The following is a 20,342-nucleotide window of genomic DNA, read 5'->3' on the forward strand; positions in this document are numbered from 1 at the left end:
GTTGCATGTTTATGCAAAAAAGTAAATAGAGTTGCAACAATATATTACGAAAACCACCCATGACCACATGACCTACATTACAACCCACATGTCAAAATCACTGAGTTTAAAACCAAACATGGACGTCGGTTTGTCGACTGCAGAACAAACAAACACATATTAAACAGCAACAACAGTCGCATCATAAACTCGTTTGTCAAGATCAAAAGCATGTGTCCAGACATCTGAGGTTGGATCGTAAACTTCAACTGATGTCAGGGGATTGCCCAAATCCCTAAATACACCCAAAATTAATGTGAGTTTAGTTAAACATCAGCCAAATTTTCCTCACTTAACTGACAACAACACTCATGTTCTGCATATTTTTATCAGTGATATTGCGATGGATATGGTGGCCTATACATTTTTCCATAAGAAAAAAAATTTCGTTTCGAATTTCGTTTTCCCGAAACAAATTTTGTTTTGAAATAATCAATTTTGTTTCCAAAAGCAAAATTCGAAACAGAGTTCAAAACGAATTTCAGAAAAGGTGGTTATGGTCAAAAACGAAATTCGAAACAAATTTCTTGGAAAAACTTTTTTTTGAAGTGAATATCGCTTGATGGAAACAAAGAGCTGATATATAATATAATGACGTCAGTATTCAAAAACATATTTTTGTAAAAAATTTTGTTAACAAATCAAAGACCGTTTTGAAATGCCCAAATTTTGAACTATCAAAAATGAAACTGTGAAAACAAAATTTGTTTTCGAAACAAAATTCGTTTACAAATGCCTTTAGTACGTTACTCACTATGTTGTAAACAGTGGGAAACAAATTATGTTTTCGAAACAAAATTCGTTTACAAATGCCTTTGGATCGTTAGTATCTATGTTGCCCATGGCGGAAAACAAAATTCGTTTCCGAAACAAAATGCGTTTACAAATGCCTTTGGATCGTTACTATCTATGTTGCCCATAGCGGAAACAAAATTTGTTTTCGAAACAAAATTCGTTTACAAATGCCTTTGGATCGTTACTATCTATGTTGCCCATTGCAGAAAACAAAATTTGTTTTCGAAACAAAATTCGTTAACAAATGCCTTTGGATAGTTACTATCTATGTTGCGCATAGCGGGAAACAAAATTCGTTTTCGGAACAAAATTCGTTTACAAATGCCTTTGGTTCGTTACTCACCATGATGTCTATACCGGGAAACAAAAATTCGTTTTCGAAACAAAATTCGTTTACAAACGCCTTTGGATCGTTACTATCTATGTATGCCCATAGCGGGAAACAAAATTTGTTTTCGAAACAAAATTCGTTTACAAATGCCTTTGGATCGTTACTATCTATGTTGCCCATAGCGGGAAACAAAATTCGTTTTCGAAACAAAATTCGTTTACAAATGCCTTTGGATAGTTACTATCTATGTTGCCCATAGCGGGAAACAAAATTCGTTTTCGAAACAAAATTCGTTTACAAATGCCTTTGGATCGTTACTATCTATGTTGCCCATATCGGGAAACAAAATTCGTTTTCGAAACAAAATTCGTTTACAAATGCCTTTGTATCGTTACTATCTATGTTGCCCATAGCGGGAAACAAAATTTGTTTTCGAAACAAAATTCGTTTACAAATGCCTTTGGATCGTTACTATCTATGTTGCCCATAACGGGAAACAAAATTCGTTTTCGAAACAAAATTCGTTTACAAATGCCTTTGTATCGTTACTATCTATGTTGCCCATAGCGGGAAACAAAATTCGTTTACAAATGCCTTTGGATCGTTACTATCTATGTTGCCCATAGCAGGAAACAAAATTTGTTTTCGAAACAAAATTCGTTTACAAATGCCTTTGGATCGTTACTATCTATGTTGCTCATAGCGGGAAACAAAGTTCGTTTTCGAAACAAAATTCGTTTACAAATGCCTTTGGATCGTTACTATCTATGTTGCCCATAGCAGGAAACATCATTTGTTTTCGAAACAAAATTCGTTTACAAATGCTTTTGGATCGTTTCTATCTATGTTGTCCATAGCGGGAAACAAAATTCGTTTTCGAAACAAAAATCGTTTACAAATGCCTTTGGATCGTTTCTATCTATGTTGCCCATAGCGGGAAACAAAATTTGTTTTCGAAACAAAATTCGTTTACAAATGCCTTTGGATCGTTACTATCTATGTTGCCCATAGCGGGAAACAAAATTCGTTTTCGAAACAAAATTCGTTTACAAATGCCTTTGGATCGTTACTATCTATGTTGCCCATAACGGGAAACAAAATTCGTTTACAAATGCCTTTGGATCGTTACTATCTTTGTTGGCCATAGCAGGAAACAAAATTTGTTTTCGAAACAAAATTCGTTTACAAATGCCTTTGGATCGTTACTATCTATGTTGCCCATAGCGGAAACAAAATTCGTTTTCGAAACAAAATTCGTTTACAAATGCCTTTGGATCGTTACTATCTATGTTGCCCATAGCGGGAAACAAAATTCGTTTTCGAAACAAAATTCGTTCACAAATGCCTTTGGATCGTTACTATCTATGTTGCCCATAGCGGAAACAAAATTCGTTTTCGAAACAAAATTCGTTTACAAATGCCTTTGGATCGTTACTATCTATGTTGCCCATAGCGGGAAACAAAATTCGTTTTCGAAACAAAATTCGTTTACAAATGCCTTTGGATCGTTACTATCTATGTTGCCCATAGCGGAAACAAAATTCGTTTTCGAAACAAAATTCGTTTACAAATGCCTTTGGATCGTTACTATCTATGTTGCCCATAGCGGAAACAAAATTCGTTTTCGAAACAAAATTCGTTTACAAATGCCTTTGGATCGTTACTATCTATGTTGCCCATAGCAGGAACGATAATTTGTTTTCGAAACAAAATTCGTTTACAAATGCCTTTGGTTCGTTACTCACCATGATGTCTATACCGGGAAACAAAAATTCGTTTTCGAAATTAATTTCGTTTTCAAATGCTTTGGTTCGTTACTTACCATGTTGTACATAGTGGGAAACATAATTTGTTTTCGAAACAAAATTCGTTTACTAATGCCTTTGGATCGTTACTATCTATGTTGCCCATAGCGGGAAACAAAATTCGTTTACGAAACAAAATGCGTTTACAAATGCCTTTGGATCGTTACTCTCTCTGTTGCCCATAGCGGAAACAAAATTTGTTTTCGAAACAAAATTCGTTTACAAATGCCTTTGGATCGTTACTATCTATGTTGCCCATAGCAGGAAACAAAATTTGTTTTCGAAACAAAATTCGTTTACAAATGCCTTTGGATCGTTACTATCTATGTTGCCCATAGAGGGAAACAAAATTTGTTTTCGAAACAAAATTCGTTTACAAATGCCTTTGTATCGTTACTATCTATGTTGCCCATAGCGGGAAACAAAATTCGTTTTCGAAACAAAATTCGTTTACAAATGCCTTTGGATCGTTACTATCTATGTTGCCCATAGCGGGAAACAAAATTCGTTTTCGAAACAAAATTCGTTTACAAGTGCCTTTGGATCGTTGCTATCTATGTTGCCCATAGCGGGAAACAAAATTCGTTTTCGAAACAAAATTCGTTTACAAATGCCTTTGGATCGCTTCTATCTATGTTGCCCATAGCGGGAAACAAAATTCGTTTTCGAAACAAAATTCGTTTACAAATGCCTTTGGATCGAAATTTTGCACACAAATACTAGATGCCAGTACAAAACGAGCAGTGAAAACCAAATTTGCCTTTGTCCTTTAGTTTTTTATTCGCGACCGAAAACGCATATTTGACTCTATGGTGGCTAAGGTTCGTCGAAATTAACACAAATTGACAGTTGCCTGCCTGCAATTTGAACATTTTTATATCAAGCGACTTGAAATTTTGAACACAAATACTAGATGCCAGTGCAAAACGAGCAGTGAAAACCAAATTGGCCTATGTCCTTTAGTTTTTTATTCGCGACCGAAAACGCATGTTTGACTCTATGGTGGCTAAGGTTCGTCGAAATTAACTCAAATTGACAGTTGCCCGCTTGCAATTTGAACATTTTTATATCAAGCGACTTGAAATTATGCACACAAATACTACATGCCAGTACAAAACGAGCAGTGAAAACCAAATTGGCCTATGTCCTTTAGTTTTTTATTCGCGACCGAAAACGCATGTTTGACACTATGGTGGCTAAGGATCGGCGAAATTAACACAAATTGACAGTTGCCCGCTTGTAATTTGAACATTTTTATATCAAGCGACTTGAAATTTTGCACACAAATACTAGATGCCAGTGCAAAACGAACAAGAAAAACCAAATTGGCCTATGTCTTTTAGTTTTTTATTCGCTACCGAAAACGCATGTTTGACACTATGGTGGCTAAGGTTCGTCGAAATTTACTCAAATTGAAAGTTGCCCGCCTGTAATTTGAACATTTTTATATCAAGCGACTTGAAATTTTGCACAGAAATACTAGATGCCAGTACAAAACGAACAGTGAAAACCAAATTAGCCTATGTCATTTAGTTTTTTATTATCGACCGAAAACGCATGTTTGGCGCTATGGTGGCTATACGGTTCGGCGAAATTAACTCAAATTGACAGTTGCCCGCCTGCAATTTGAACATTTTTATATCAAGCGACTTGAAATTTTGCACACAAATACTAGATGCCAGTGCAAAACGAACAAGAAAAACCAAATTGGCCTATGTCTTTTAGTTTTATATTCGTGACCGAAAACGCATGTTTGACACTATGGTGGCTAAGGTTCGGCGAAATTTACTCAAATTGACAGTTGCCCGCTTGCAATTTGAACATTTTTATATCAAGCGACTTGAAATTTTGCACACAAATACTAGATGCCAGTACAAAACGAGCAGAGCAAACCAAATTGGCCTATATCCTTTAGTTTTTTATTCGCGACCGAAAACGCATGTTTGGCACTATGGTTGCCAAGGATCGGCGAAATTAACTCAAATTGAGAGTTGCCCGCCTGCAATTTGAACATTTTTATATCAAGCGACTTGAAATTTTGCACATAAATGCTAGATGCCAGTGCAAAACGAGCAGTGAAAACCAAATTGGCCTATGTCCTTTAGCTTTTTATTCGCGACCGAAAACGCATGTTTGACTCTATGGTGGCAAAGGTTCGTCGAATTTAACTCAAATTGACAGTTGCCCGCTTGTAATTTGAACATTTTTATATCAAGCGACTTGAAATTTTGCACACAAATACTAGATGCCAGTACAAAACGAGCAGTGAAAACCAAATTGGCCTATGTCCTTTAGTTTTTTATTCGTGACCGAAAACGCATGTTTGGCACTATGGTTGCCAAGGATCGGCGAAATTAACACAAATTGACAGTTGCCCGCCTGCAATTTGAACATTTCTATATCAAGCGACTTGAAATTTTGCACACAAATACTAGATGCCAGTACAAAACGAGCAGTGAAAACCAAATTGGCCTATGTCCTTTAGCTTTTTATTCGCGACCGAAAACGCATGTTTGACTCTATGGTGGCAAAGGTTCGTCGAATTTAACTCAAATTGACAGTTGCCCGCTTGTAATTTGAACATTTTTATATCAAGCGACTTGAAATTTTGCACACAAATACTAGATGCCAGTAAAAAACAAGCAGTGAAAACCAAATTGGCCTATGTCCTTTAGCTTTTTATTCGCGACCGAAAACGCATGTTTGACTCTATGGTGGCTAAGGTTCGTCGAATTTAACTCAAATTGACAGTTGCCCGCTTGTAATTTGAACATTTTTATATCAAGCGACTTGAAATTTTGCACATAAATACTAGATGCCAGTACAAAACGAGCAGTGAAAACCAAATTGGCCTATGTCCTTTAGTTTTTTATTCGCGACCGAAAACGCATGTTTGACACTATGGTGGCTAAGGTTCGTCGAAATTAACTCAAATTGACAGTTGCCCGCTTGCAATTTGAACATTTTTATATCAAGCGACTTGAAATTTTGCACACAAATACTAGATGCCAGTACAAAACGAGCAGAGCAAACCAAATTGGCCTATGTCCTTTAGTTTTTTATTCGCGACCGAAAACGCATGTTTGGCACTATGGTTGCCAAGGATCGGCGAAATTAACTCAAATTGAGAGTTGCCCGCCTGCAATTGGAACATTTTTATATCAAGCGACTTGAAATTTTGCACATAAATACTAGATGCCAGTGCAAAACGAGCAGTGAAAACCAAATTGGCCTATGTCCTTTAGCTTTTTATTCGCGACCGAAAACCCATGTTTGACTCTATGGTGGCTAAGGTTCGTCGAATTTAACTCAAATTGACAGTTGCCTGCTTGTAATTTGAACATTTTTATATCAAGCGACTTGAAATTTTGCACACAAATACTAGATGCCAGTGCAAAACGAACAAGAAAAACCAAATTGGCCTATGTCTTTTAGTTTTTTATTCGCGACCGAAAACGCATGTTTGACACTATGGTGGCTAAGGTTCGTCGAAATGAACACAAATTGAGAGTTGCCCGCTTGTAATTTGAACATTTTTATATCAAGCGACTTGAAATTTTGCACACGAATACTAGATGCCAGTACAAAACGAACAAGAAAAACCAAATTGGCCTATGTCTTTTAGTTTTATATTCGTGACCGAAAACGCATGTTTGACACTATGGTGGCTAAGGTTCGGCGAAATTTACTCAAATTGACAGTTGCCCGCTTGCAATTTGAACATTTTTATATCAAGCGACTTGAAATTTTGCACACAAATACTAGATGCCAGTACAAAACGAGCAGTGAAAACCAAATTGGCCTATATCCTTTAGTTTTTTATTCGCGACCGAAAACGCATGTTTGGCACTATGGTTGCCAAGGATCGGCGAAATTAACTCAAATTGAGAGTTGCCCGCCTGCAATTTGAACATTTTTATATCAAGCGACTTGAAATTTTGCACATAAATGCTAGATGCCAGTGCAAAACGAGCAGTGAAAACCAAATTGGCCTATGTCCTTTAGCTTTTTATTCGCGACCGAAAACGCATGTTTGACTCTATGGTGGCAAAGGTTCGTCGAATTTAACTCAAATTGACAGTTGCCCGCTTGTAATTTGAACATTTTTATATCAAGCGACTTGAAATTTTGCACACAAATACTAGATGCCAGTACAAAACGAGCAGTGAAAACCAAATTGGCCTATGTCCTTTAGTTTTTTATTCGTGACCGAAAACGCATGTTTGGCACTATGGTTGCCAAGGATCGGCGAAATTAACTCTAATTGAGAGTTGCCCGCCTGCAATTTGAACATTTTTATATCAAGCGACTTGAAATTTTGCACACAAATACTAGATGCCAGTACAAAACGAGCAGAGCAAACCAAATTGGCCTATATCCTTTAGTTTTTTATTCGCGACCGAAAACGCATGTTTGGCACTATGGTTGCCAAGGATCGGCGAAATTAACTCAAATTGAGAGTTGCCCGCCTGCAATTTGAACATTTTTATATCAAGCGACTTGAAATTTTGCACATAAATACTAGATGCCAGTGCAAAACGAGCAGTGAAAACCAAATTGGCCTATGTCCTTTAGCTTTTTATTCGCGACCGAAAACGCATGTTTGACTCTATGGTGGCAAAGGTTCGTCGAATTTAACTCAAATTGACAGTTGCCCGCTTGTAATTTGAACATTTTTATATCAAGCGACTTGAAATTTTGCACACAAATACTAGATGCCAGTAAAAAACAAGCAGTGAAAACCAAATTGGCCTATGTCCTTTAGCTTTTTATTCGCGACCGAAAACGCATGTTTGACTCTATGGTGGCTAAGGTTCGTCGAATTTAACTCAAATTGACAGTTGCCCGCTTGTAATTTGAACATTTTTATATCAAGCGACTTGAAATTTTGCACATAAATACTAGATGCCAGTACAAAACGAGCAGTGAAAACCAAATTGGCCTATGTCCTTTAGTTTTTTATTCGCGACCGAAAACGCATGTTTGACACTATGGTGGCTAAGGTTCGTCGAAATTAACTCAAATTGACAGTTGCCCGCTTGCAATTTGAACATTTTTATATCAAGCGACTTGAAATTTTGCACACAAATACTAGATGCCAGTACAAAACGAGCAGAGCAAACCAAATTGGCCTATATCCTTTAGTTTTTTATTCGCGACCGAAAACGCATGTTTGGCACTATGGTTGCCAAGGATCGGCGAAATTAACTCAAATTGAGAGTTGCCCGCCTGCAATTTGAACATTTTTATATCAAGCGACTTGAAATTTTGCACATAAATACTAGATGCCAGTGCAAAACGAGCAGTGAAAACCAAATTGGCCTATGTCCTTTAGCTTTTTATTCGCGACCGAAAACGCATGTTTGACACTATGGTGGCTAAGGTTCGTCGAATTTAACTCAAATTGACAGTTGCCCGCTTGTAATTTGAACATTTTTATATCAAGCGACTTGAAATTTTGCACACAAATACTAGATGCCAGTGCAAAATGAACAAGAAAAACCAAATTGGCCTATGTCTTTTAGTTTTTTATTCGCGACCGAAAACGCATGTTTGACACTATGGTGGCTAAGGTTCGTCGAAATTAACACAAATTGAGAGTTGCCCGCTTGTAATTTGAACATTTTTATATCAAACGACTTGAAATTTTGCACACGAATGCTAGATGCCAGTACAAAACGAACAAGAAAAACCAATTTGGCCTATGTCTTTTAGTTTTATATTCGTGACCGAAAACGCATGTTTGACACTATGGTGGCTAAGGTTCGGCGAAATTTACTCAAATTGACAGTTGCCCGCTTGCAATTTGAACATTTTTATATCAAGCGACTTGAAATTTTGCACACGAATACTAGATGCCAGTGCAAAACGAACAAGAAACACCAAATTGGCCTATGTCTTTTAGTTTTATATTCGTGACCGAAAACGCATGTTTGACACTATGGTGGCTAAGGTTCGGCGAAATTAACTCAAATTGACAGTTGCCCGCTTGCAATTTGAACATTTTTATATCAAGCGACTTGAAATTTTGCACACAAATACTAGATGCCAGTACAAAATGAGCAGAGCAAACCAAATTGGCCTATATCCTTTAGTTTTTTATTCGCGACCGAAAAGACATGTTTGGCACTATGGTTGCCAAGGATCGGCGAAATTAACTCAAATTGAGAGTTGCCCGCCTGCAATTTGAACATTTTTATATCAAGCGACTTGAAATTTTGCACATAAATACTAGATGCCAGTGCAAAACGAGCAGTGAAAACCAAATTGGCCTATGTCCTTTAGCTTTTTGTTCGCGACCGAAAACGCATGTTTGACTCTATGGTGGCTAAGGTTCGTCGAATTTAACTCAAATTGACAGTTGCCCGCTTGCAATTGGAACATTTTTATATCAAGCGACTTGAAATTTTGCACATAAATACTACATGCCAGTACAAAACGAGCAGTGAAAACCAAATTGGCCTATGTCCTTTAGTTTTTTATTCGTGACCGAAAACGCATGTTTGACACTATGGTGGCTAAGGATCGGCGAAATTAACTCAAATTGAGAGTTGCCCGCCTGCAATTTGAACATTTCTATATCAAGCGACTTGAAATTTTGAACACAAATACTACATGCCAGTACAAAACGAGCAGAGCAAACCAAATTGGCCTATATCCTTTAGTTTTTTATTCGCGACCGAAAACGCATGTTTGACACTATGGTGGCTAAGGTTCGTCGAAATTAACTCAAATTGACAGTTGCCCGCCTGCAATTTGAACATTTTTATATCAAGCGACTTGAAATTTTGCACACAAATACTAGATGCCAGTACAAAACGAGCAGTGAAAACCAAATTGGCCTATATCCTTTAGTTTTTTATTCGCGACCGAAAACGCATGTTTGACACCATGGTGGCTAAGGTTCGTCGAAATTTACTCAAATTGACAGTTGCCCGCCTGCAATTTGAACATTTTTGTATCAAGCGACTTGAAATTTTGCACACAAATACTAGATGCCAGTGCAAAACGAACAAGAAAAACCAAATTAGCGTATGTCCTTTAGTTTTTTATTCGCGACCGAAAACGCATGTTTGACACTATGGGGGCCAAGGATCGGCGAAATTAACTCAAATTGACATTTGCCCGCCTGCAATTTGAACATTTTTATGTCAAGCGACTTGAAATTTTGAACACAAATACTAGATGCCAGTGCAAATCGAGCAGTGAAAACCAAATTGGCCTATGTCCTTTAGCTTTTTATTCGCGACCGAAAACGCATGTTTGACTCTATGGTGGCTAAGGTTCGTCGAATTTAACTCAAATTGAGAGTTGCCCGCTTGTAATTTGAACATTTTTGTATCAAGCGACTTGAAATTTTGCACACAAATACTAGATGCCAGTGCAAAACGAACAATTAAAACCAAATTGGCCTATGTCTTTTAGTTTTTTATTCGCGACCGAAAACGCATGTTTGACACTATGGTGGCTAAGGTTCGGCGAAATTTACTCAAATTGACAGTTGCCCGCCTGCAATTTGACCATTTTTATATCAAGCGACTTGAAATTTTGAACACAAATACGAGATGCCAGTACAAAACGAGCAGTGAAAACCAAATTGGCCTATGTCTTTTAGTTTTTTATTCGCGACCGTAAACGCATGTTTGACACCATGGTGGCTCAGGTTCGTCGAAATTTACTCAAATTGACAGTTGCCCGCCTGCAATTTGAACATTTTTGTATCAAGCGACTTGAAATTTTGCACACAAATACTAGATGCCAGTACAAATCGAGCAGTGAAAATCAAATTGGCCTATGTCCTTTAGTTTTATATTCGCGACCGAAAACGCATGTTTGACGCTATGGTGGCTAAGGTTCGGCGGAAATAATTGATTTTGAGAGACCGCCTGCGATGGTGGTTGAAAAATTTTTTGACATTTTTAAATCAAGTGACTTTGAACTTCACACACAAATTACAGATTCTGTTTCCACTATGAACAACATATTTGTGTCGGACTAATGGTATTACAACACAGTGATTAATGGATCAACGGCATTTGTAATCGAATTTTGTTTCAAAAACAAATTTTGTTTCCCACTATGTACAACACAGTGATTAACGGTTTATATGCATTTATAAACGAATTTTGTTTCGAAAACCAATTTTGTTTCCCACTCTATACAACACAGTGATTAACGGATCAAAGGCATTTGTAATCGAATTTTGTTTCGAAAACAAATTTTAATTCATGCTATGTTCATGATGTTTTTGTGCAACTTTTTGCATTTTTGTATAGATAAAATCAGTTATCACAGTATATATAGACGTAAGTTATACTTACTGAGGCGTTTCAACTTTAAATTAAGAAACGTTTTGCTTCAACATATGCCCTACTCACACATATTTCGCACAGCGTTTGTTTCGTGTGATAGTGGATGAAAATCTAGTTTGTTTTGGATTAATTCGTATGAGATGTTCCAACAGATTAGTTTGATAAATTAGTTGAAAAAGATTTCTGATTTAGGAACAATCCTTAACCCCGGCCCCATTATCTCACGTTTGGACCAACATTGTCCAATTTATCCGATAGTGTTGATTTAAATAGCTCATTTGACACCTGTATAACCTAGCATTTTTATTCCATAATATGTTACAGCACCTTTGCGTAACGCTTCTAATTTCAAGTATGGCCCTCTACCCCCATCATGTGCCCAGTCGTCGTCAAGAATTTTGTTCACAAAATTCGTTCACAAAATTCGTTTACAAAATTTCAATTTTGTTTCCCACCATTACATAGGAAAAATTACATTTATTTAATAATAATGGCCGGGTCAGACAATTGTGCGCAAATCCTACACTTTCATATATTATCCCAGTCATTAAACACCTTAAATTATGAGTAACAAACCCCATAGTGACGTCACAATTACTAGTACAAAACATTCAAACGTAAACCTCACCTCCATCCACCCATAACATAAATCCTCCCATCAATAACACAAGCAGAGTGATAGAAACGATGATTCAGGAGAGGAGAAACATATTTCCATTTGTTGACTCTAGGTTCGTATTCTTCAACTGTTTGCAGGAAGCCACGATCCAAACCTCCTGTCAGATTTAAAAGTTCGTCCAGGGTTTTCTTGGCTTCTGTTTTGTATTTGAGTGAAATATTTGTTCATGTAACTTTAATTACATCATGTGTGAATTACGTAATATTAATTACTGTTGTAATATTTTGATGGCTTTTGGTTTAAAACTAAGCCAGTAATTTGAGTTATTCAAAAACTATTTGTCAAGAATAAACAAACTACAAGAATAGCAAGAAAATAACCAACCTTCATTCAAAATATTATGGAATCGACTGAAGTTACCTCACATTAATGGATGGAATCCAGGAAATAAGAAACAGTTTCACAAAAACTACTAGTTTTAGTTAATATGTAACTTCTGATAACTGATAACTAACCAATTGCATAGATCTTCCCTTTAATTTCTTCAGATGCAAAATAACTTCTTGCTTCATTGAGAGAAGCGATTCTTGTGGAGGTTCCAACACGAATATCGTGGAATTCACATGATTGTAAGGGTTGCCTGCCATCCCTTCCGCCCACAGAAAACAAAACATCTGAAGAAATTTTCAAATCGCCCGTGTTAATGTTTATTGTGACGTCATATTACAATTATATGGTAATGTTACGTAACAATCATTGAGGTAGGCACTACGTTTAACGAAGAAACAACGGACAGTTTTATATCAAGATGTAAATGAAAACTAAATAATATGAAGGTTGATATTCACGAACTCAGTAAGCACGCAAATAATTATTTTTGAACAAGGGTTTGATTCATAACAAAAATTGTTTTTTGCTTATTTTTGCATGAAACGAAATAAAAACTTTTGTGAGTAACAAGAGAGTGAATATTGTAGGGAGTCTAAAGTTTAAACCGACTTTTAAATTGTTGACTTGGATTGTTATGGAAACAAAAGGAAACCTTCTCTATAAGTTTTAAGAGTTTTTCAAACATTCTTACTGCCAATTGAACACATTCCATGTGCATATCTTGGTTGTACCATGTTGAAACCAATTCTCCATCTGTCTTCGTCTTTGGAATAAATCAAGCAGGATGAAAATGGGTTGAGATCTCCACCACGACCACCGGAAAGGTAAAGTTTCTCTACAACATAGAATTGTCAACAAAATATATTGGGTAGCAATAAAACTTGGTTCTTATGCAAATTTTGCGATTGTCATGAACAAATATTTCTGTATCATAACAAATTATCACCCATATTATAAAGTGCAAAGATTTTATTCTGTTGAATAAATATCACCCTATCAGTTATTTACTGACATGTCTGCAAAAGATGGAGTGGCTGACCAAAAAAACCTTATAAAGTCTTGATGGCAACCTCTGCCTATCATATCTCATTTTTAAGGTTCTGCAGTGCATGTAATAGCCAATTAATATTGTACAACCTTATTAATGTGTTATATTTACTGCTGTGTTCCAAGGGTATTTAAATTTTGATTTAAAAATGTTTTCTTCAATCATAGCAACTTACCTCTGACAACAGCAGATGCAGCACCCTCTCGACCTTCACACAAATCAGCAAATTTCATCCAGCGATCACTTCTCTCCAAATTTATCATCTCACAACTTTTTGTTGGACCTTCTCCACCCATTACATAAACCGTGTTTCCAACTTTGGCTGAAGTTGAATATTTTCTTGCTGTGTTCAGTTTCTGCAAATCAAATTGTTAAACTCCATAAACATTTCATACCTCAAATTGTAATAAACTTTAATATTCTTAATGGGACTAAAACACAGTTTAACAATGTTTTTAAAGCTGGGAGCTGTTTATTACTGCAAGCAACTTGTATATGTTTGCATAATTGAGCTTGTTGCTGTTTGTGATGCAACAATATTTTTGTTCAATGAGTGCAAAATTTAAAGATGCCGTGACACCATTTTTACAGATTTATTGACCCCAGTTTTGCAGATTTACTTGTTGTATGGCATATTATTCAAGAGTTGTTGCTGATCAGGTGAAATTGATTTAATTCAAAAATGCCAATATACAACTGAGCAATAACATGAAAACAGTGTAGAACTTTTGTTTATAATCAGTAAGTGATGAAAGGATGAAAGTTTGAGCTGTAATGTATGTATTGAAAGCATTGATGATAATTTCCTTTGCACTTTTTATTAAACAATACAGAGTGTGACATATTGCAAGTTTGGAATAGGATCACTAACTTGGTCACAGTGGAAGGTTGAATACCTGAGCTACACCACGAAAACAAACAAGGGCTACACAGCTCAATGTTATGGTTATAGTGCAGAGTACGGTGATGTTGTTATGTTTGTTGTTTTTCTGTAATTTGCCATACTTGCATTCGATGTTTTACATATTACATAAAATACAGAGTTTGACTGTCCCTTTGTTAATTCTGCTCTAGGTTACTGATGGTAACAATCAATTTGCATGGCAAAAACTGTAATGCAACTAACCAGTAAGTGTTGATGTTGTTTTGTGGTAACATTCCATTTAACAAAATCTCTTTCGGAATTCGCACCACCAATGACAAGAAATCCTGATGATTCTATAACAAGATTCAATAATATGAATTTAAATGTTAGTAAAAAAAGACCACCATAGTTAGGGCCTAATAAGTGTAATAAATCCTCAAAGAGCAATTTTGAACGTAATCAGCATTAATACCCAAACTGAGTGATTTGCTTTTTTGCCAAAAAATAATTCCTGTGTGACTCAAGAAGTTGCACTAGTACTATTTGAAAGTTTTGAAAGAAAATATGATTTTTGTATTGGACAAAACACAACTAGGATCTGAGGAGCCTGTAGGAGGATCTTTTGCCCTAAAGGATAGCAGGAACAGAACCAAGGGGCTGCAAAGCAACTTACCGGTGACACATTTTTTTACCATTGCAGAAGGGTTGGGGCCAACGTTGGAATGCAAAATAGATAAGGTTTTTCCTGCCATCAAAACCTACATTTTCCAACAGGAAAACTTAGTTTAATAGAAATACTGAGTGCACTGCTGACCACAGGAGCTTTAAATATAAGTACTAATAACCTTAACAAACTATACAGTAGAACTGGCAGCTCATGTGTCGAGAAACTGTCCTGGAAGTTACATATTTTTGAAACATTTAACTTTCACCGACGCAGAAGGCAAGATATTTTTAATATGTTGAAATATAATAGATAATAAACACAATTAATTATTAAATTCATCCATTAACCTCGATACAACACAGAAATACAAAACATGGAGAAGTAGAACTTCACACTTCTGTGTTGAATGTTTACAAATGCAAGTAGTTTGATAAGTTACAAACCATTTTAAAAGTTCTTACCAAGTGGTAGTTTTGGATTTGTGACATCCCTTGAACCTCCTGCAGTTCTTAAACTTTCACCTGTATTCCAAACAACACCCTAACTTTATAGTTGTTTTGAAATAAACAAAAGAAGATTTTTGAATTTGACAATCTGGGTATGTTTCTATTTCATTTTTTTTCACAAATAAATACTTTGTTATCATCTGTTGTATTTTACCTGGTTGTTGATGTGATGAGTGGGGTGTGGAATGATCTACTCTCAGGTTTCTGCCACTAGGTGGTGATAGAGGGTTGGTAACAGGTCTCAGCTTTTCTGGTGTGAAAAAGAAACTCAGGTACATAATTTATACAAATTTCAATTGATAAAAAATGTTTATAATTTTGTGGTCTATGCAAGCAAGCTAACATGTAAATAAATAGGCTTGATATAGCTTGCAGTCAGATGTATAAATCAATTCATATCAAGCATTCGGCCTGTAATCATTATATGCTTGCTGTATTGACTTACGACAGCTCATGACATGTGATAATGAGCTTATTTCTGTACACAGTAGCTTGTAGCAAATTCAAGACTCAATCACTTCAATCAGGTGACATAAAGTGCTTTCTGTAGTGTTTTTAGGAAATTGTTATCTGAACACGAATATCTGTTTTCTTGCAACATAAATAGACTAGATCATTTCATCAGATTTTGTGTAGCTGCAAAATAGGGTCTTATGGCTCTCTTACACAAACATCACACTAACATTTTGCAGCAAATTACTTCACATGTTGGTATTGATTCTATTACGCTTCTATGCTCAATGTTTACAATGCCAGACAATTGAAAAATACAAATTACCCTTTTTTCTTCTCCTTTTTGATGGGACGGGCAAGTCATGATGTACTTCACGATTTCTTTGAATGGGTGGGACTTCATGTGTAGAATGGCTTGTAAATTTTGTATTTGCTGTATTTAAATTTTGTGAATAGAATAGAAGTTTAATCCTGATTTGTCTTCATTTATAAGACTGCAAGATTAAAACCGATGAGAGGGCTTAATAAGCAGTGTTGATGTAGATGTGGTCCAGAATATGGTGTGAAGAGACTCCTTTACCATGTATAATTATGTTATGTTAATCATAATTAAAACTACTATGCAGTCAACTCCAACCAGAAAATGGTATCAGACAGGCATTGACAATCATGGCATTGAACTTCCAATTACAATCTTATTGTGAGGTAATAAATAAATTAAATCTGTTTAAACATTCTCAGTTTGATTTTGCATTTTCTATGAGCAGGTATGTAGTTGTGAAATATACTGTGGCATAAAAGGACGTAAGAACAAATCTGTACCCAAACACTTGCCTTGTGCTTGTGGTGATTGCTGTTCTCTTTCACTTGGCTGTATGATGCCATCAAGTGGTTGATTACCTTCAAGTCCAGCACCTAAGCATATTTGCTACTGTTTTTTTAAAGGTGTTTTTATTCATTTTCACTCTTAAACTCTAACACCTGAAAAATAACCTAGTCTTTTATAATATATTTGATCTGGCCCAAAATTCGTTTGTCAAAAAAATCTTTTAAAGACAAAATTACCCATTTCATTTCTTCCTGGTGATGGGTTGGGCAAGTCATGATCAACTGGAAGGTTTTGTTCACTGGGTGGGTTTTGGGGTGTAACATGTCTTGCAGGTTGCCTGTTTGCACCTTGAGACAAATATATGCATTGTATGAAAGCATTATTAATTATATATACATTATTTTGTAGTGGTTAATAGTAATTTGTTATATTCTAATTCATGACACCATAAGGAGCAGTGAGGAATTCTGTAGCGCAATTTTTATGCTTCTGGGCCGGCAGCTGGCATTTAAAGAATATTACAGCCTCTGACACCCATAGACTTAGGCAACAATTTTATAACATAAATTACTTACCTTGTACTTGTGGGGATTGTTGTGCTTGTTCAACTGGATAAATGTTGCCATCAAGTGGTCGTTTAATTTCAGGCCCAATATCTATAAACAAAAATCCTCAACAAATACACAAACAGGAGATATAAAATGTGTATATCAATATATAAGTTTAATTGCACATAAACACTATTGCAGTAGTAAGAAACAGAAAAAAAATTAAATCATGAAAATGACAAACGAAATCTTACCATGAAACTTCCATGTCTGTGTGGAAAACTGGCTGAGTGGAACAGTTGGATTGTGGGTTGCTGTTGGATCCACAATATGCATGTTCCTTGCAGCATTTGCTACTTGCTGCAAAATTACTGTGGGATCTTGTTTGGAAAGAAGTTGTTGGAATTCATCACGAAGGTGGACCATGTCTGGACGTTGATTTGGATCTTGATCCCAACATCTGATCATCGCACTTTCCATCACATCAACTATTTCTCTGTTGTTTGCATTGCTTTGCTCTCTTAGGCTTTGTATTGCTTCACAGTCAGGTCTTTGACTCTGCCTAATTTTGTTCCAGAATCCTTGTTCTGACTGGTATGGTTGTTCACGACTTAGCATCTCAAAATACATAATACCACAGCTGTAAGCATCCTGTTCTTTTCTAGGTCTTGCATCTTGAAAAAGCCTTTCTGGTGCTGCATAGTAAAGTGTCAACCCCTGTGATTTTGATTGACCGGGGAGTTGAGTTGTTGATCCTGACGTCAGTTGGACCAACCGGGCACATCCAAAGTCACCAATGATGCAATGCAAGTCAAGCGTCATGAAAATATTTTCTGGCTTCAAATCTAAATGAACCAATCGCTTGTTGATTCCACAATTGTGAATGTAGGCAACTCCTGATGCTATTTCAGTTGCCATGCGAAGAATCAAACCAGGACCCAGTTCAATATCTTCATCCAGGAGTAGAATTCTTAAACTTCCACCTCCATAGAATTGCATTACAATCCCAATTGCTCCTGGCCACTTGGTGTATCCATGAACGGTTGATATGTTGTCATGACGAGATCGCAGTAAATTCTCATATTCACGTCTGAATCTGCAAGAAATTATACATGATTATGTGCATATAGCTTTCCACTTTGAATAAGATGCTGTTAAATGTCACAATAAGCAATCGTTTTAACAAACACAACTGCATTCATCATCAGTGCAAATATTATATGACTGAGACTGTCTGCACTGGCTGTGCTCACCAACAGGATGAAAAGATGAGCAAGAACATAAAATCATAATGATGACAGAGTGAGAATTTGCAAGGCAGTGATATTTTGTCAAACTGCAGTGCACAGTCATGTTGTAAATGTACAGGTAAAACAGCATGGAGTATTCACCGATATTAAGTAATGGTCTGTAATGTTGGATGTGAGGCCTTTTTCGAATTAATAGTTTGGTTTTTACTTTAGATCTGTGTAGAATATGTGGTGTTTACCAGTTAAGTTTGCTTCTGTCTGCATGTTGGAGCAGCTGGTGCAATCACCTCAGTCATTTAACAATTGCACTAATGATGAACTTACTTGTGTTTGAAACATCTTTAATTTTTCAAATAACGTTGAATAATGACATGCTGCCATGAAAAATATTGGCAAGAAACCACAATCTTACATTTTTTCAAACTGATATTGTTCATGTTCTCCACCAATGAATTTTAAACACTTCACAGCAACAAATCCAAAATTTTCATGTTTTCCAAGCAAGACTTTACCAAAGCTGCCTTCACCGACTTTACACAGTTTGACGTCACACTTGATGTTTTCTGCTTTGAATTCCCTCAGCTGAAAATAAATATTACTTTAAATCACCACATAATTTTGTTGAAATGTATTCAACGCACAAAATTGTGATATACTTACAATATCAAGTGCTTCTTGTTCATTACCAAATGAGGCAAAAGCCATTGTTTAGTTTTACACAACGGCATTTAATAATTGTTCTTCAAGCAAATAATTTTTCCTACATTGTAAATGTTACTCCTGGACACAAATTAGGTTATATTCATTTATTAAAATCATGCAACCTAACTTTAAACTATTTGAAGTGGACAAAAACAAATTAAATTATAACCTATTTGCACAGAACTCGTGCAGTTTGTTTAACGTCGTCACAGTCCGCTGCATCGGTACCCAAGGTAACAGAATCAGTTCATGCATAAATGATTACAAAGCCCTTGATTAAAATCATATCTACAAAACTATTAAACCTAAAAATGACTTCACAAAATTTATCTTACAAATTATCACTGCGACTAAATTCTTCAAAAACCAACGATCTTAGAATGTACAACTCGAGTACCACAACGGCAATTCGAATGTTTTGTCATCGGTTGATTCAAGTGGACAAGAGAAAAACAAACCTCTAAAAAATGTTTGGTTTGTTGTATTTTTGTTTTTCGTGTGAATTCCTCCCAAATCCTTGATAATGCGACGGATTAAGGCAATTTTAAGTTGTAATTGCGTAACATTTCCTTTTTCCTCTTCCACGTTGTGTTATAGCTATGTCAGGTGATCTACCGTTTGAATCGCATTGTATTTGCATACAAGAGAAATATACCGCAGTATTTGTCTAAAACTTGATGTATCCGGAAGTTTCCACAATGTTTTTCATCGACCAAGGGTAATGCCTCAAATAAACCCAACATATGGTTCGTATACTCGTTTTGAGCCGCGGGGCGTTGAATCGAATTTTGCTGGTGGAGCAAAAATATGTTGCGGACTCCCGCTCTCATAAGTTACTCTTGCTTTGCTCAGTGTTTGAGAAATAAAAGTTTAAATTTTAAAACTCGACGGCCATCTTTCGATATTTTCTAATTTTGTCACTGCGTGCGATGACTGGGTTTAACTTTAGGTTACAGAACTAGAAATTACAAATTATAGAATCATGCAGCCCATTAAATCTATGGTGAAAGCAGTCTGGTAGAAGCGTACACGTTGTTCACAGTTGAAATATCATATTGATGTAACCTTTGACAGTCATTGACTTTGTATTATTTGTGACTGTGGGGTGAAGTTTGCTTCCGTAACCACTCCCAACTCATAGCGAGATGAACGAAAAGTTTTCAAAATTTTATTATTATTTGCA

The 20,342-nt window shown here is 36.1% G+C and overlaps 2 protein-coding genes and 1 long non-coding RNA gene across 3 annotated transcripts in view; all 3 read right to left on the reverse strand.

Moving 5' to 3' along the window:
* Positions 1–20,342, reverse strand: part of LOC145909531 (kelch-like protein 36) — a 25,831-nt gene continuing 5,489 nt past the window's right edge. The window contains exons 4-8 of the mRNA XM_082996922.1: positions 13,515–13,695; positions 12,983–13,126; positions 12,417–12,575; positions 11,911–12,058; positions 1–274 (exon numbers count right to left, since the gene is read on the reverse strand). Of these exons, the coding sequence (XP_082853048.1) occupies positions 160–274; positions 11,911–12,058; positions 12,417–12,575; positions 12,983–13,126; positions 13,515–13,635 (687 nt within the window). The 5' untranslated portion in view covers positions 13,636–13,695 and the 3' untranslated portion in view covers positions 1–159. The remainder of the gene's footprint in view (positions 275–11,910; positions 12,059–12,416; positions 12,576–12,982; positions 13,127–13,514; positions 13,696–20,342) is intronic.
* On the reverse strand, positions 15,302–16,265 carry LOC145917679 (uncharacterized). Its single transcript, XR_014405706.1, has 3 exons — positions 16,156–16,265; positions 15,532–15,627; positions 15,302–15,392 (listed from the first exon to the last, which is right to left on the reverse strand). It is a non-coding gene; the product is annotated as an uncharacterized LOC145917679 (long non-coding RNA).
* LOC145912253 (receptor-interacting serine/threonine-protein kinase 1-like) lies at positions 16,568–19,235 on the reverse strand. The gene is made up of 7 exons (XM_082999670.1): positions 19,118–19,235; positions 18,870–19,039; positions 17,462–18,303; positions 17,235–17,315; positions 16,896–17,006; positions 16,665–16,745; positions 16,568–16,617 (listed from the first exon to the last, which is right to left on the reverse strand). Exons 1-7 carry the CDS (start codon positions 19,160–19,162, stop codon positions 16,568–16,570), a joined length of 1,380 nt encoding a protein of 459 aa, XP_082855796.1. The 5' UTR covers positions 19,163–19,235.

The sequence above is a fragment of the Ascidia mentula genome, chromosome 1 (genome assembly GCF_947561715.1).
Source record: "Ascidia mentula chromosome 1, kaAscMent1.1, whole genome shotgun sequence".
In the NCBI taxonomy this organism is placed as follows: Eukaryota; Metazoa; Chordata; class Ascidiacea; order Phlebobranchia; family Ascidiidae; genus Ascidia; species Ascidia mentula.